Below are 15449 nucleotides of genomic sequence, written 5' to 3'. Positions count from 1 at the left end.
GTACCTAGGATCTGTGGAGCCCACAGCACTAAACACTTGTATATAATCACAATAATTGAAGGAAATGAGAAAAGGTCAGCTAGATGAAAGACAGCATATTGATTTTATAGAGCATGTGAAAACCTTTAAGTATAAATTTTCTTAAACATCTAATTGTGTGTGTGTGTGTGTGTATGTATGTGTGTGTGTATGTATGTATAGCATAGATACTGCCACACCTGCTCCCCCTGCATACATGCACATAAGTGATTTTTCCATGACTAAAAGTATTTTTAATATCTATATTGCATTAATTAGCATATCTATAAATAAAACACCTTTGAGATATTAGCTAGGATACTAATGGAATTTGCAGGGCCTCAGTAAGTTTAGAGTAGCTGAGAACAAAGAATGATTCTTGGTATATGTTTTCCTCAAGCACTTTGGATATCCCACTAAAAAAAATTCCTTGCATATAGAAGTCCTTATAAATATTTAATTTTGATAGTCAGTACTATTTGCTGATATTTCTACAATCATGGAACAATGTGTAGCTTCCAGCCAATCTTTTCCTTAATTATAGCAGTACCTTATTAAATTGCTTATCAATGCAGCTAAATTTGATATATATCTATTTTTCACATGTGTTCACCAGAGTTTCAAAAATAATGCTGATCTTTGAGAGCCACTGAAAATATGAATCAGCCTTAATTTCTAAAGTTAGGGCACATCTAAAGTTTAGAAGTCTGATTAAAGTTTTATACGTAGATTGGATTATTTTTCATATTGTTCCAACATTGTTTCCTCCCCCCCCCCTTTTTTTTAAAGTTAGGTTCCAGTTAGATTCAGATGCTAAATATTATTCTGGCCTGTAATTCATCATTTTTGTCACTGGACTGATTCCATATTCCTATTACTCAATATACTAGTGCTGATTAGAATGCTCCAGGATTTAGAATGCTACCTGACCTACTACTCTTGTGTTCTGTCTGTGAAGATAATCCTTGACCAATACCCAACAATGTTATATATAATATGTGTTTAATTTTTTGAGGATTTTCAGTGCTAAGTGTTAACTTCATTGGAAAATGGTGGCTTTCAGACAAGATAAATAGAATGAATCTTAGGAAGAATAATTTTAACTAATTTTATTCTTGTGCATAAAGAACTTTTTGAGAACTTAGCATGAAAATTCAGGTAGAGTTATAAAAATACTTTTTTTTCCTCCTTAAGCAGTACACATTTAATACTCGGGTAGTACAAAATATAGGCATCTCTTAATATTGGTAGGTCAAGTGATGAAAACTTGATTCCCATTTGGGTTTTTGGTTTCCCATAGGCTATCAACAAATGTATTACCAATAGTTTGGTATTTGTTGACCTATAGACATCTTTTCAAAAGAAAGTAGATGGTTATACTTGAACATACTACTGTGCTGAAAAAGAACTGGAAATACAATGGTGAACTGTATTCGGTAAATTTTTTAAGTCCCTGAATATTATTATTAAATTTTAAATTGTAAAGAACATATAACATCAAGTTTATGGTCTTAACTATTTTCAAATTTATAGTTCAGTAATGTTAGGTACATTCACATTGTTGTGCAACCAGTCTCGAACTTTTTCATCTTGCAAAACTGAAACTATACCCATTAAACAATAACTCCCCATTTCCCCTTCTTCTCAGCTTCTGGCAACTTCCATTCTACTTTCTTATTCTATGAATCTGACTACTCTAGAGATGCCTTGTATAAGTGGAATCATATAGTACAGTTGCCCCTTGAACAATGCTGGGGTTAGGGACACCTACTGCTTTTGACTCTCCCACAGCTTTAATAGCCCACTATTGACTGGAAGTGCCACTAACAGTTAACACATATTTTGTCTGTTATATGTATTATATCCTGTATTCTTACAATAAAATAAGCTAGAGAAAAAATGTTAAGAAAATCATAAAGAAAAGACATTTGTAGTACCGTATTTATTTAAAAAAACAAAAAGCCCATATAATTAGACCCATTGCAGTTCAGTCCTATGCTCAAAGGTCAACTGTGTTTGTTTTTGACTGGCTTAGCACAATGTTCTCAAGGTTTGTACACGTAGCATGGTCAGGATTTCATTCCTTTTAAAGGCTTAGTATTTCATTGTATGTATATACCACATGTTGCTTGTCCATTCATCTGTCGATGGACACTTGGGTTGCTTCCACCTTTTAGCTATTCTGAATAATGCTATTAACATGGTGTGCAAATGTGAAATTCTTTTGAATATATATCCTGAAGTGCAGTTGAATCATATGGTAAACCTCTTTTTTAAATTTTTGAGGAACTGCCAAATTGCTTCCCTGTTCTATATTTCCACTAACAGTGCACAAGAATTACAGTTCTCTACTTCCTCGCCAACACTTACTATATTCTGTTTTTCTCATATTAGTCATCCTAATGGGTGTTGGGTGATATCCCACTGGTTTATTTGCATTTACATAATTATTATTTATGTTGAGCATCTTTTCATATGCTACCTGGATATTTGTATGTTGGCTTTCGAGAAATGTCTATTTAAGACCGTTGCTTTTTAAAATTTTTTAAATTTTTTTTTGAGTTATAGGCGTTATTTAAATATTGTGGATATTAATTTTTTATCAGATAATTTGATTCGCAAATATTTTCTCATATTTCAGGGGTTGCCTTTTCACTCTGATTGTGGTCCTTTGGTGCGCAGAAGTTTTAGTTTTTGACGTAGTCTAATTTATCAATATTTTCTTTTGTTGCCTGTGTTTTTGGTGTCATATCCAAGCAATCATTGCTAAATCCAATGCCTTTGAAGCTTTCCCCTATATTCTGTTTTGGCAGTTTTAGTTGTTTCATTTAAATTTTTAATCTATTTTGAATAAATTTTTGTATATGGTATAGGGTAAGGTTCCAACTTCTTTCTTTTGCTTGTGGACATCTAGTATTCCCAACACCATTTGTCGAGACTGTCCTTTTCCCACTCAGGTCTTGGCAAGGCCCTGAACTTTTAAGCCTCCTAAAATTATTTTCAGTAATTATTGTTGGCTGATAGGGGACTCTACAGTCAAACTTGCTTAAATGCTTTTTCTCTTTATTTCAAAATAAGTTTTTGTTTTTTTTTTAAATATGTCTTCATTGACTTCAGAGAGAGAGGAAGGGAGAGGAAGAAAGAGATAGAAACATCAATGAGGAGAGAGTCATTGATCGGCTACCTCCTGCACACCCCCAACTGGAGATCGAGTCTACAACCTGGGCATGTGCCCTGACCGGAAATCAAACTGAGATCTCCTGGATCCTAGGTCAATGCTCAACTGCTGAGCCACGCCTGGCCGGTCTCAAAATATGCTTTTATTGATTTCAGAGAGATAAGGAAGAGAGAGAAATATCAATGATGAGAGAGTCATTGATCGGCTCCCTCCTTTACGCCCCCCACTGGGGATCTAACTGGCATCTGGGCTTGTGTCCTGACCGGGCATCAAACTGTGACCTCCTGGTTCATAGGTTACACTCAGCCACTTACCCAAGCTGCCTGGGCTCTACATCTTTATTTAACTTGTGTAAAAGAAGCAGATTGGCCAGGAATGTGAAAATTTGAATCCCAGTCCTGACCTTAACATTTGCATTACTTTGTAACATTGGGCAGTCACTTTACCACTCTGACTCTTCTGCTTCATATTTCAAATTGCCAGTAATGAAGCCATTGTATTGTTATGATAGAATCAATGAGAGATTTGATGAGAGGGTTAAATGGGATGGGATAGTAAAAAGTATTTTAAAAATTATGAAGTGCTTGTTCAGTAGGACACAAAGCGCATATATATATATATTTAATCACTAGATAAGTTTATTTACCTGTAGTTTTCTACAGCTTAAAATTTGAAATTACAGTTATAAAAATTTAGTGATATGTTAAGCTGATTTTTATTACATGGTTTAAAATCTATTAGTGGTATATTAAGTGTATATTTTTTCTTGGGATTTGTATTATTTTTTGGGAAGCAGTGTGAAAAGTAAATACTATAACTTGGCTAAAGTTGTCATAATGGCAATTGGTAAAGGGAGGGAATAAAGTATAGGGATAGTATTTATAAAAAAAAATAAGTGAAAGCTGAGATAGTACAGCAGGTAAATCAGAAAGTCATTGTTTTGCAGGAATAAATGTTAGAAAAGGAACCCTTAAGAGACAAAAGCACATACTTTAGGGTTCTTTCAAAGAAGGATCTCCTGCCCCCCACCCCATGCATTTAAGATGAGATTTAAACAAGTTTGATTTGCAAGGAAGCTTTGAGGAGCACAGCTGTTGAGTAAATCAAAGGTTATTTTAATAAGGTTTGAGCTCAAAGTAGCATAAAATGGATATGACTTATTTCCCATTGAGCATTAGTTTTAAAGGTGGTAATTTAAAAAATTTGAAGGTTTTATTTTCTTTGAAAACACTTGCTATAATTTTTCTTCATAATTTTACACTGTAAATCTGTTTTCTAAAGGGTCAAAAACTACCATTATGATCTTTCAAAAGAAAATGAAAGACAATAAGGATATCATTGCATTCTTAATTAGAAATTATTAAAAAGAAATAAGTATAAAAGACAAAAGTAAAAGGTTCTGTTTCTTCAAAGAATTTTATTTTTCCTTCATGCAAGAGGATGCCAATAATTGTTTATTAAACTATGTACAACTGAAAATTAAAAGGCCAGGAACAAATCTAATATTTGAAGGAAATAATTAACTTATTCAAGTATTTTGAATTGATTTGAGATCATTTGTGGTCAGAATTAGCTAAAATGATAGTTTATCCATGTTCATGTCATCATTTCTTCAAAGAGTTTGTGCAGTATTTTGTAACTTTAGATTCTGTTAAATATTTGAAATTTTTAGCCATCATAATCCTTCACCCAAATTTATAATGTATAAAAAAAATCATCTTGGTGAGCTTTTTTCTTTTTTTTTTTTTTGGGTCACATAAACCAGCCAGTTTTTTTAAAATTAAAATTCCTTATATAAATTTATTTTTTGTTTAGCTTTATTATTAATCTATTTAACTTAAGCATGGCCTGCAGACCATAAACAAAATACTAAAGTGTTTTTGGATTTTAGATTGTATTTATTCCCTGATTTCTCTCCCCACCAACCTTTTATTGAGATACAACTTAATACTAAGGTCCTAAGTCAGAAGGAAGCTTACTGAACTTGTATATACACTCTTGCAAAAAAATTAAACTTTGCATCTACTGACAGACTTTTCATTGGGCTTTCTATAAGTACTATGATTATTGTTTCATAGGGCTTTAGAATTCAAAGTGATGTTAGAAGTTTTCTCCACCTTTTTCATTTTATAGATGAAGAAAGTAAGACCTAGAGAAGTTAAAATGCTTAATTTCTTAACATTTCTGAAGTATTTTAAAGATTGCAATTGGTTATGGAATAGTTATGCAGATTTTTAGTAGTTTATGTAATATTTCAATTTTGGTTAAAGGCATAACCAGTAGATCTGAGCCCTTTTTTGAGGGGTATGGCTATAATTTTCTGATGAAATACACAGTTTTTCAGTTCCTCTGAAAACTAGGCATTTCATTTTGTTAGTGTGTTACATTTAGTGTTTCTTGTAACACCCTATTAAAATACTGTTAGATTCAGATGGATTTCGTCCCCCCTCCCTTGTTTGGAAAAAAATAAGACTGGATTTGGAGGATAGTTGACAGGATTTTTTACCAATATTAGTTTAAGCCTAGTTGCTAATATATGTGTGTATTTAATAGCACTCTTGATTTTTTTATTTCATAGTTTATTACATTTTTGATGTAGTTAGTTAATATAGAGCTATTAACCTAGTCAGTTAATCGACTTCCCCTGCTGTATTATGCCAGCCAGTTAAAATTATGCTGTAATTACAACTTTTTACATGGACAGTTTTGTAATTCGTTAACTATTATGTTTCGTTTAACATAAGATAATTTTGAAAATCTCTAACCATTGTGTTTTAAGATTCAGAAAAATCTGCTTGGCTGTGTGAATTCCCACTCCACCCATGAGTTCCTAGCAAGTCATGTAACCTCTCAGCCTTAGTTTCCCCATTAGGAAAATGGGATGAAAGGATCTATCTTGCAGGATTGTGGTAAAGATTAAGTGATATACAACATAATTTATTATTTTAACATATTACTATTTTTGTGAATCTCCTTTTATTTGAATTTTAAAAATTGGAATTATGGTTACATAGAGTATTTTATCCAGCTCCTTTTAGAACAAGCAGTATGATACTGAAAGAACTGTTTCATTAGAACTGACTGTGCCTGGCTCTGCCACTTACTAGCTTATGTTGTATTGTCAAGTCCCTTAAACCTCACTGAGTTTCAAATTTCCTGTCCACAAAATGGTGGTAATATCAATCTTGAAAATTTTTATAAGAATTAGAAATATATATATATTTTTACAAAAATTTTATTTCGGCCTTTTGTTGTTGGGAATCCCAAATCCAAGCTCAACTATGTAGAAATAATATTTGTTCATTATTTAGCAAGTGTCTGCTTGGTGGTACATGGTAGAAATTCAGATGATGATGACAATGATCATCCCTAATAGTATGGTAAACACTTAACAAGGTAAAGCTTTCTAATTTGAAACCTTTGAGAAAAAAGTAAAAGTTGTTTCATAATTCTTCACAAGAACCTGGAGTTAGCTATTCAGTAGTTCCAGCTAAAGTAAAATTTCTTGCCATGGAAAACCCAATGGCTTTTGGTTTTGAATTGAAGCTCTATAGATTGTTCCAGAAATACTTCCTTGTTGGTGTTACAAAAGTTTTTCCCCCAAAATCTGTTTCTTGTTCAAAACCAGTCAGTAAAAGTGAGAACTTTAAAAGTTTTTGATTTTCAAAGCAAGAAAGGTTTTAAGCTTCTCTGAGGAAATGTAGATCCAAGTCCATTTCTATGGCTTTGTAACAGTATATTTTAGAATTCAAATTGGTGATGGGATAGGAAGGAAGGGAGGAGGTTTTTGTCTAGAAGAAAAGTCAAATGTAAAATATATGATCCCTTTTATTTGTAATGTAGATTTATTGTGGGGGAAAAACATTAGTATAAACCTAGGAAGGATTTTTTTATGTCACGATACTTCTTTTTTAGGGCATATGTGATTTGAACTTTGGTTATTGGTATATTGAGAGATAGTTGCACAGATACTGTATTTTAAACTTAAAATTAGGAGAATTAGTATAACAAAAGGACAAATTTATATCAGCCTAGTAAGGCCTTATCACTGGTCTCTATGTACTCTTGCCTTTTTTATCTGTGCATTAAAAGGTCTTACATTTTACTATTTTTAATCCATAGTTTTGACCTGCAAAGCTAGAGGACTCATGGTGAAGGATTAAATCATCTAAAAAAGTTTATTGTAGAAACACACACAGTTCTGAGTATCTTGAGAAAAAGTAATTGTAGCATTAGCTAGTAAGTAATATAATTTGTAACTAGTAAATGACAAGGATTGGTACTGGTATGTTAAATGAATACTTTCCCTTTGTCTTAAACCTGGTAAACCTAATTAGATATTAGGAAAAACCAACGGTCTTCCTGGTATAATGGAGTTTAAACACTGGAAGCATCCAAACAATTATTCTGAAAGCATTAAAAACAATAGGTTATTGTTTTTGACAGTAGATTATTTTTAATCACTGGGATTGAAGATGGTCACCTGAACATTAACTATAATGCTTTTTAAAATAAATCTTTTAATTTAATTTCAGAAATGCCACCCATCTTTACACTGATTCTCTTGCACTGTGACATCAGTGATAATTTTTTAAAAATATGTTTTTATTGATTTCAGAGGGAGAAAGGGAGAGGGAGAGAGAGAGAAACATCAGTGATGAGTCATTGATTGGCTGCCTCCTGCACGCCCCCTGCTGGGGATTGAGCCTGCAGCCCAGACATGTGCCCTGACTGGGAATTGAACTGTGATCTCCTGGATCATAGGTCGATGCTCAACCACAACCACTGAGCCATGCCGGCAGCTACTACTGCTTTTAAATATTTCCAAAACCAGTTATTTATTTGCTAGAATAATCTTATTCAAACTTTACATTCCAGTTCAAATGTAAAACTTAAAGTCTGTGAAATCATTAAATAACTTATATTTTAAATACATTGAATATACATTACTGTCCTTTGTTGCAGTATACTTAGCCTTATCAATTACTGAGTTTCCTTGACAATTTTTTTCATACAATTTTCTAGTTCTTATAGTTGGTATTTGGTTTATTATCTAAATTAAATTCTAAGATATTGCTCCTTAGTGATTATATTAAAATGAATATATGGGAGTCTCTCCTGCTTTTGCCAGTCTTAATTTTCCATTGTTTTTAGTTCTGTTATGTTTTTAGCATAAGGAAATACATGGTTAGATAAAGGAATTATTGGCACACAATTACATAATGGAATTACTTGAAACTAAAAATATATTTTAATGTGGAGCTTTAACATTTTTTTAATACTTAGACCTTAAGATTCTAGGTTTTTATACACTAGCAGGTTTTTAAAGTTTTACTTTTGGATACTAAACACCTTTTAGTTTTGAGTAGTACTTGTTTTGAACATGTAATAAATGCCCTGATTAAAAAGTTCAAGCCATTATAGAAAGTTACACAGATGCTCACTTCCATTCTTCAGAGGCAACCATGGTTAATCAGTTTATAAAGTATCCTTCAGAGATCTTTTGCATATAGTCAAAGATATTGTTTTAAAAATAATAATTTCTTAAGATGAATATTTTAGAGTTTTTACATCAAAAGACTCATTTCTACCACACCACTTGAGAACTTAACTATAAAAGTAATAACCTTGCTGAATTCTAAAACAAAATTTGTAATTCTGGCCTTGGGATATTGATTTAAATGTACACCTGTCAGGCCTTTATTGACTTAAATATTATTATATTTTGTTTGGAATGTGTAATTAACCTGTTGTATATTCATCCCTGTAATGTAATGAACCTCCCCATCCTTTAAAAAAGTAACTAAACAATATTAATGACAATGAATTATTGAATAGGAAATGTAATTCTTAAATATAATTAGGAGTATGATTTCACAGATGTTACTACTGTAGTTTTAGGCTAAAATAAAAAAATGGAACTGATTTAAAGAAAAATATTAAATATGTAAATATTAGTGTAGGTAATAATAAGATACTGAAAAAATTCTGGTTGTGGTGTGCAAATGTTGAAAGTTGGAGCAATAGTGAAGTAAAGAATGTTACATATTTTCGTTGTGTTGCAAAGTATGTATTAAAGATGCTTTTCTCAGTTATGTATAGTTGTAATAGTGTTTATTATTATCAGTATTATGACTAGTCAGTCTTTGGGTGTGAATTGTATCCTTAGATACTTTTAGAAATAAGCTTAAAGTACAAGAATATTATATTTAGTATTAATGTTTCTATATTTTATAGAATCTGAATTTTGACAAATTACATAGGAATTATATCAAAAGTTTCTAAATGAATATGAGGTGGTTTGTCGTATTTTAAGATACATTGTTATCTCTTTGTTATCTGGTAATAGAGGAAAGTAGTATAGATAATGCAGGCTTCATTTCATATTCTTATTAAGCAGATTCTGCAGATGTAAATAAAGAAAACCTAAAGATCTAATGTACAACTTAACCATTATGAAAATTTTAGCAGCAGTCCTGCTTAGTGTAGAACCTTTAGTGGTATAGTACGTATTTCTCAAGGCAGCCCTTCCCATATTTTTTGCTTATTTTATTTACTTGGAAGTTTCAGATTGAAAACGCACAGGCTGTTTCTGGGAGTTTTTATATACTTCCTAGGTGATAGATGTTATACATCTTAATATCTGTTGTTGATTGCTATTGGCCATAGCTTTCGTCGTATATAGCAAATTAGGTAGTAAGTGAAAGGTGTGTATTAACTGAAGATGCTACCACAAGAGAGCCAGAGAGCTCACTTTTGGTTCACATTTTCCTCACAGAAGCCTTAAGCCATGGGAAAAGTGTAGCACACACAGGCACTTGGCTATCCTTATGGGATTGTTCAAGGAACTGGTAGCATGGTGGAGCATGATGGCAGTGAAAGAAAACTTGATCCCTTTGGTCCTATAGCAGAATAGCAACTAAAAGTTTTCTAAATGCCCAGGGTTGCTTGCCTTTTGCTTCAGAAGATTATCGCTAAGAACTGTTTAAGGGTATAGTAAAATTCCTGTGCTCCTCCCCCAATACATTGACAGTTTGCGGGGGGGAAATTAAAAATTCTGATTCTGAGAACCAGGCTAGTTTGTATTTGGGGAGAAATTAGCCTTATTTTTACATTTGCAAAACATTTGTGCAAAATGTTTTAACATTTTAAAAAGCTTTTTTTTTTTTTTAACAAAAGTGAAACAGGTTCTAGTGGATAAGTTCTACTTACTTTAATTATATTCTTTAAATTTTTTTACTGGCATTATGCCTTAATTGAATTGTTTAACACTGCGATATTTTTAAATTATTGAGAGAACCTAAGTGAAAATTTTTACTTTATAAAAAATTTTTACCCTAGACTTTTGACCAATATTAAAATAAAATTTTCTAAGTGACAGGATTTCCATTAGCAAATAGCTCTAGAGGTAGAATATTATACTTTGCACTATATTTTCTGGTAACATGTTTAGATTTCTTTGCCAAGAACCACTGCTTTCAGAGTAAAGCATCTTGAGATTAATTCCGATAATGGCAAAAGTAGACTTTTAGTCCCTCTACTGGCTGCCTTTGTCATAGCAGAGCTGATTTATTTATTTATTTATTTGAGATTTTATAACTACGCAAAAGTCTGTTTATAGCTTTATGACCAAGGTGAATTTTGAGGGAAATTCTAATATGGATTGTTTCTCAATTGAGTGACTTTATAAACATACTTATTAAGAATAAAAATGTAAAATAGTTGCAATTAAAGGTAAAGATTTGAAACTACCTCAAATCCATAGGTAGAATGAAAATAATCCTGTTTTTCTTTACTCTTTTTCCTACCTTTGATCTTTATCTAAATTTTCCAAAATTTAAAGCCATTAAAGAAAATATTTTATCTTGTATTTGTATATCTACTGTCTGAAAGTTGAAGTTATATAGTTTTTAAAAGTAAACACTGATATATGTTTTCTTCCAGTATGCTTTTGTTGGGGAACGTATATTGATTTATATATAGAAGAATTGATGAGTAAGAAATCACAGCAGCAGGAAACCAAGTAAAGCAATAGTCCTACTGTAGTTAATTTCACTGTAGACAGAATATATTAAATCAAACTGACTAACACCGTTCATTGTTGGGTGAATACAGCATCATCAAGATTGGTTGTAGAATTGTTATCTGCTACCAACAGAACCTTCAGGTGCTGCTGAAAGACCTTGTAATTTGGAGTTGAATTAACGTTCTAGCTTTGCCATTTACCAGCTAGGTGACTTTGGGTTATATCACTTAATCTCTCTGAACATTTACTTACCTCACCAAGTTTTTAGGGTCAACTGAGGTAACTTCTTTATCATTATTATTATTATTATTATCATCATCATTATTCGGGACATGATTATTGTATTTTCAGGAATAGCCTCTGTGGGGAGAGTACTATGTGTATAAGACTATGGTAAACTTGGAATTTAGTGTTTGAATTAAACTTAAATTTTAGTGACACAGACTTTTTGCTAAATTTGAATGTGTTTTAACTTGCTCTGGCATAATTCTCAATATGTTTATACAGGAATAGGAATGGATGGATGTCAAACTTTTGGTCAGAAAATGTGACTTTGACTTAGGTTAAAATGTCTTTGTCCATGCTGTGGTGGCTTTAAGAGATTTGTTCATTTATTTTTGAAAGGCAGCAAGTCAGCCAAAGTAGTTTTAGCTTAGGGATGGAATAAAAATACAGTAGCTTTGAAGGTAATAGGACATACTGGTTTTCTTTATCTCCCTTTGCCAAAATTTTAGCTAAAATGATATTTGTAGAGACCAGGAGAGGAGAGTTATTGTTATATGTACAAAGGTATATATATTTATTATGTATGAGAGTAGAGATTATATGTTAAGCACCTAATACAGTGCCTGTTGTATGGTAGCCACTCAGTAAGTGTTTGAATGACAAATGTGAATGTGAATGGACAGTGATGGCCAGACATATAGGAGGGAGGTCATGTACCCGTGTAGCCTAGCAAGTTAATGAGTTAAGTTTTAAGTTGGGAAGCACTCATTTATATTGAAGTAAAGATAGCATTTTTTAAGCTTATTGAAGTTTTAGTAATTTTAAATGGTTCTGTGAACTTGGACAGATTTGTATTAGGCTATATAATTAGTGTATAATGAATACTTAAGTACCCAGTGCTTAAATATTTTGTGCTCAGGGCTGAGGAAGAAATATGACATGATCCTTGCCTTCAATGTATTGAAACATATGAAACAATAACAACTAATACAAGATGGTGTATTTTTAGAAATTTGTAGTAGAAACACAACAAAATTTACCATCTTAACCATTTTTAAGCATAGAGTTCAGTAGTGTTAAATATATTCATATTGTTGTACAAGGCGTTATATATTTAAATTAAAAATAAGTTGTTAGGATAAATGTTGTGGGAAAGTGGTATTCAAAATGTACTCCATGAAACCACTCTAAATCCAATTTTATTTGAGGAAATATTTTATTTATATTTTGTTCTTTTTATCTATATTAAATATAATATAAACATATTATATTTATTTAACTTAGGTTTGAAAACTATTGCTATTAGAATTTAGAGAAGGAGAAGGGTGTAATTATTTAAGGCCAGAGTAACCAGGGAGGGTTTCATGGAAGAAGAGGAAGACTTAAACTGGGCCTTACGGAATGATTAGGAATTGGATGGGCTGTGGGCAGGGAAAAGGAAAAGCATTCTACTTGAGGGAACAGGTCAGAGCTCTGAGATGGGAATAAACATTGTCTGTTTCTAGATCCATGAGAAGACCTGCGTTATTAGAATTTATTCTTTATGTTGGGAGTGAATGGTATGAGAGGCAATATAGTGTAATGTAGTATTTCCAAAAATGTGTCCTATTTACCATGAATGTTGTAGAGGACGAAGGGAAGGTAAATTCATGTTTTATTCCTGGAAAGCTTCTGTAACGTTTGACTGCTACTGTGCATTTGAAATCCTCTAGAGGTTATATTTAACATTTTATTTTATTTGACCAGAGGAAGCTTTCTCCATCTGGACACCAGTTTGAAAAATGTATATGTGTGCTTAGAAGTTATGTAACTTGATCAAGAAATGTAATCTGCCAGACCCCCTACCCTCAGTACTTTATGATGATTAGGTTATAATCACAATTACTGTATGAGAAAGTGTTTGTAAATTCAACAAATATTGAGTATGTACTGTAATAGGCTAGTGATTGAGAGTTATATAAATGTGTAAGGGAAAGGTTATAGACCCAAAGTATAGCACATGCATGTAAAACCCTTTTACATCTTTTCTATTTTAAGTATGGTTTGTGCACATTAGAATCTCCTGGACTGCAATCTTGTTAGACATGTAGAACACTAGTCTCCATTCCAGACCTACCGAATTAGAACGTGCATTTTATCAGGATCTCCAAGTGCTTCATATCCACATTAAAATTTACTATATGCTTTTTAACATCATATCCAATAAAACTTCATTCTGTCCTTGAACATTGTTAGTAGCTGAGAATTTGATACCTTTGATTTCAAACACCAGGTTTACTCTCTTGAAACTTCTTCCCTTTGGTTTTATACTGAATGTGCTTAATTCCTCAAATGAGAACTTTATATGTAAAAGATAAGCATATGTTTATCTGAGTCCCTCAGAAAATATGTCACCTAGAATTCACCTAGAATTCATTATAGTACTCATAGAATGACTTGAACACAGATTTGAATAGAAGTTATTGAAGAATTGCACCCTACATAAAGAGCATTTGAGAGCTTTATGCCACTGTGTTCCATTATCACTGCTACTGTTATTTTTGTACTCTTCGCCAAGTAATTCCTTTAAGTAACCATCCTTCTTAATTTTAATTTTTCATATTGGACTATTATTAATTTTACTAAGCTCAGAGTAGCCATAGTGTTTCCATGGAACCAGCTCTTAGATTAAATTGCATGGTAATATTCACCTACCACTTTGCCTGCCTTCTTAAGAAGTTTTTCAGAAAATACTATCCTTTTAATTTGTAATATCTAAATATGTTCAATTATTAGAATTGAACTATGGAATTCCTTTTAAGAAATTAAATACTTTCAATTAAATACCTTTAGTTACATAAATATAAATGCTGACTGTAAAAATTAAAACGCCAGAAGTGAAAAATCTTTTTCTCTAAATGCTACTCCTTTAAGGTTATCCTTTGTTTAGTTTATGTTTCCTTCTAATTTTAATGTACAAGAGCTATGTACTATGTTTAAAATTTAACAACAAAAAGGGAGATTTATGCACTGTTCTGAGAATTGGCTTTTTAATTTAATATAAATTTATTTTTTTACCTATATTATTGAAAGTAATACAGATGTCCCCCTTTTCCCCCATCGATCCTCCCCACCCCCCATCCACCTCACCCCAGGCCTTCCCCATACCAGTGTCTGTGTCCATAGGTTATGCATATAAGCATATAAGTTCTTTGATTAATCTCTCCCCACCCACTCCCCTACCTGCCTTCCCTCTGAGACCCCTCAGTCTATTCCATGCTTCTATGTCTCTGGATCTATTTTGTTCATCAGTTTATTTTGTTCATTATGAAAATTGACTTTTTACTCAGAAAAATTAAGCTAATGTATAGACCTTAATATAATTAATGTTTTTTTTGATATTAGGGAAGAAACCCCTTTTTCTTGGAGCCAGCAATAATTATTACAATTACTGATGGGAGCAAGTTGACTACTACCAGTGGAGTCCAGGATGAGGTAAGTTATGTTTATATCAGTATGGATTATGTAAATACAGTTGAAAAAATCTTTTTTTCTATATATACACTGCAGGATATTGAATACCTTTAAGTAGATTCTCTCTTTGATTATTTGATGCAGTCTAGAGTCATCTGTCTCCTAGTACCTTCTCTGTAGCAACGGTCTCTAAATTTTCTTGAATAGGAATCCCTTGCGTGAAAATATTTTGAGCTTACCCCACTCCAATTATATGTATATTTTTGAGTTTATGTGAGGGTGACAGTATCAGTTCATGCAGTAAATTTAGTAAAATTCTTATTTTCAGGTTAAAAAAATGGAGACAGCATTCTAATAATTTCTTTCCATATTTCAGTGGATTGCCATGTGCACTCCACTGTGGACACTCCTAGACTAGAGTATAGCAAAACCATGAGGAGGTTAAGACTAGGAAAAGTGAAGGTTTTTTGAAATTTTTATTCTAAGTTTGTCTAAATACAGTATAATAATAACTTCATTTATTGTCTACTAGCATGCATTATGCAGAGT

General features: G+C 32.1%; 1 protein-coding gene across 1 annotated transcript in view; it reads left to right on the top strand.

Moving 5' to 3' along the window:
• The window catches only part of INTS6 (integrator complex subunit 6), an 85109-nt gene that overhangs the window by 4106 nt on the left and 65554 nt on the right, over positions 1-15449 (top strand). The window contains exon 4 of the mRNA XM_081129722.1: positions 14832-14921. Coding sequence (XP_080985848.1) covers positions 14832-14921 — 90 coding nt within the window. The remainder of the gene's footprint in view (positions 1-14831; positions 14922-15449) is intronic.

Source organism: Miniopterus schreibersii (genome assembly GCF_964146895.1).
Source record: "Miniopterus schreibersii genome assembly, chromosome: 2".
Lineage (NCBI taxonomy): Eukaryota > Metazoa > Chordata > Mammalia > Chiroptera > Miniopteridae > Miniopterus > Miniopterus schreibersii.
The sequence above is the reverse complement of the archived record's forward strand: the minus strand, read 5'-3'. Positions and strand labels throughout refer to the sequence as shown.